The sequence below is a fragment of the Histoplasma capsulatum genome, genomic scaffold (assembly GCF_000149585.1).
Source record: "Histoplasma capsulatum NAm1 scaffold_172 genomic scaffold, whole genome shotgun sequence".
NCBI lineage: Eukaryota > Fungi > Ascomycota > Eurotiomycetes > Onygenales > Ajellomycetaceae > Histoplasma > Histoplasma mississippiense.
In genome coordinates this window covers 1-1,473 of record NW_001813810.1, presented here as the reverse complement: position 1 = coordinate 1,473, position 1,473 = coordinate 1, and the positions used below count along the sequence as shown (strand labels likewise).

The window sequence follows — 1,473 nt, the reverse complement described above, 5'->3', positions numbered from 1 at the left end:
CTCGCTGCTGATGTGTGATGATGAACCGGCCTTGATGGACATTCTGTTTGTGGAATGTCTGTCTGATTGTTGATGGGATGCCTCTGATGTCTTCACTGATTACCCTTCATTCTGATTGCCTGTGAACGTGTAATCCGCCTCCTTCATGGCGTTCACCACGGCCCACTCTCCCACCATCTGGCTTGCTTGGTTCCTGGCCAGCATGTCGGATGCATTGGCGTCCAGTCGCAGCGCCTTGTGCACCACCATGAACCGTGCCACCTTGATGATCCGTGACAACATTGGTGGGTAGCTCTCCGCGTCGCACCATCCATACTCCCCCCGTCCCAGCACCGCCAACGCGTCTACCAGCGCGCACTCATAATCCTCCACCTGAACCCGCTGGTTCAGCAGCTCAATGCAAAAATCCAAACATGCCATCTGCATCTTGGTTAATTTGAACTTATCTTCTTCTTGATCCGTGACAATATTGGTGGGTAGCTCTTCGCGTCGCACCATCCATACTCCCCCCGTCCCAGCACCGCCAACGTGTCTATCAGCGCGCACTCATAATCCTCCATCTGAACCCACTGGTTCAGCAGCTCAATGCAAAAATCCAAACATGCCATCTGAATCTTGACTAATTTGAACTTATCTTCTTCTTCTGACTGGGTATCTCTCTGTCTCTTCTCTCTTCCTCCTCCACCTCCTCCTCCTCTTGATTCATCCTCAGGCATCTGCTCATACATAGGGGTCTGGGGCTGATGTGGATGTCGGCTAGGTCGGCTACCATCTGCGGTTGGCTACCTGCCATAATACCCTCCATGTCTTGCGCTGCCGTGGTGTGAACCGGTACTGTGCGCTCGTCCATTCATGCTCGACCTGCGTTCGGGCGAAAAACATCAACATCTGCTGCCATGGCCTCACGTGCTCGGCGATGCTCTCCTCGTCCATGTATGCCTGCAACGGGGTGTGCCGGGTCTGGTGTCGCTCTGTGCGGATGGCCTCGATGCGGACGAAGTGGCCCAGCCGTGTGATGACTCGCTGGCTGGTACGGGCAACCTGCCCCATGGCCTCCCAGATGGCCCTCGCGGCCAGTTCATCTGGGCACGTGGTGTCATCGTCGGGCCGCTGCACGCAGTTGACCAGATCATTGGGTGCGATGTTGGTCAAGTACACCGGCCATCTGGTCCGCCGCAGCCATGGGTTGGCTTCATCGTGCTCCCCCGGCCTGGATGACATTGCTGGTCTGCCGTTGCTGTTCCCGGTAAAACCGCTCCAGCTCATCAATGACATGGCTGGCTCTGTTCTGGTCTGGGCGTGCCGGAGTGCTCAGTAGTCTCCTTTAGTCTGGGATCTGTATGTAGTGGGAGCCCTTTGCGCGATGCAAATACCCTGCTGGAAACTGCACCTTTCTCGTAATGATCTGTCCACCTTCATCCTGTGCTGCCCGTAACGCTTTTGTGGCGCTGTAACGGCCACCGGCTGGGAATA

General features: G+C 55.9%; 2 protein-coding genes across 2 annotated transcripts; both read right to left on the bottom strand.

Annotated features, from left to right (window-relative positions):
• Nucleotides 1-99: 99 nt before the first annotated feature.
• Nucleotides 100-498, bottom strand: HCAG_09288 (predicted protein; the record flags this gene model as incomplete). The annotated part of the gene is made up of 1 exon (XM_001535737.1): nt 100-498. The coding sequence occupies one exon, from the start codon at nt 496-498 to the stop codon at nt 100-102; it is 399 nt and encodes a 132-aa protein (XP_001535787.1).
• Nucleotides 499-765: 267 nt separating this feature from the next.
• Nucleotides 766-1,293, bottom strand: HCAG_09287 (predicted protein; the record flags this gene model as incomplete). Its single annotated transcript, XM_001535736.1, has 1 exon — nt 766-1,293. A coding segment is annotated over one exon (528 nt), but the record flags the coding sequence as incomplete, so codon positions are not given.
• Nucleotides 1,294-1,473: the final 180 nt, after the last annotated feature.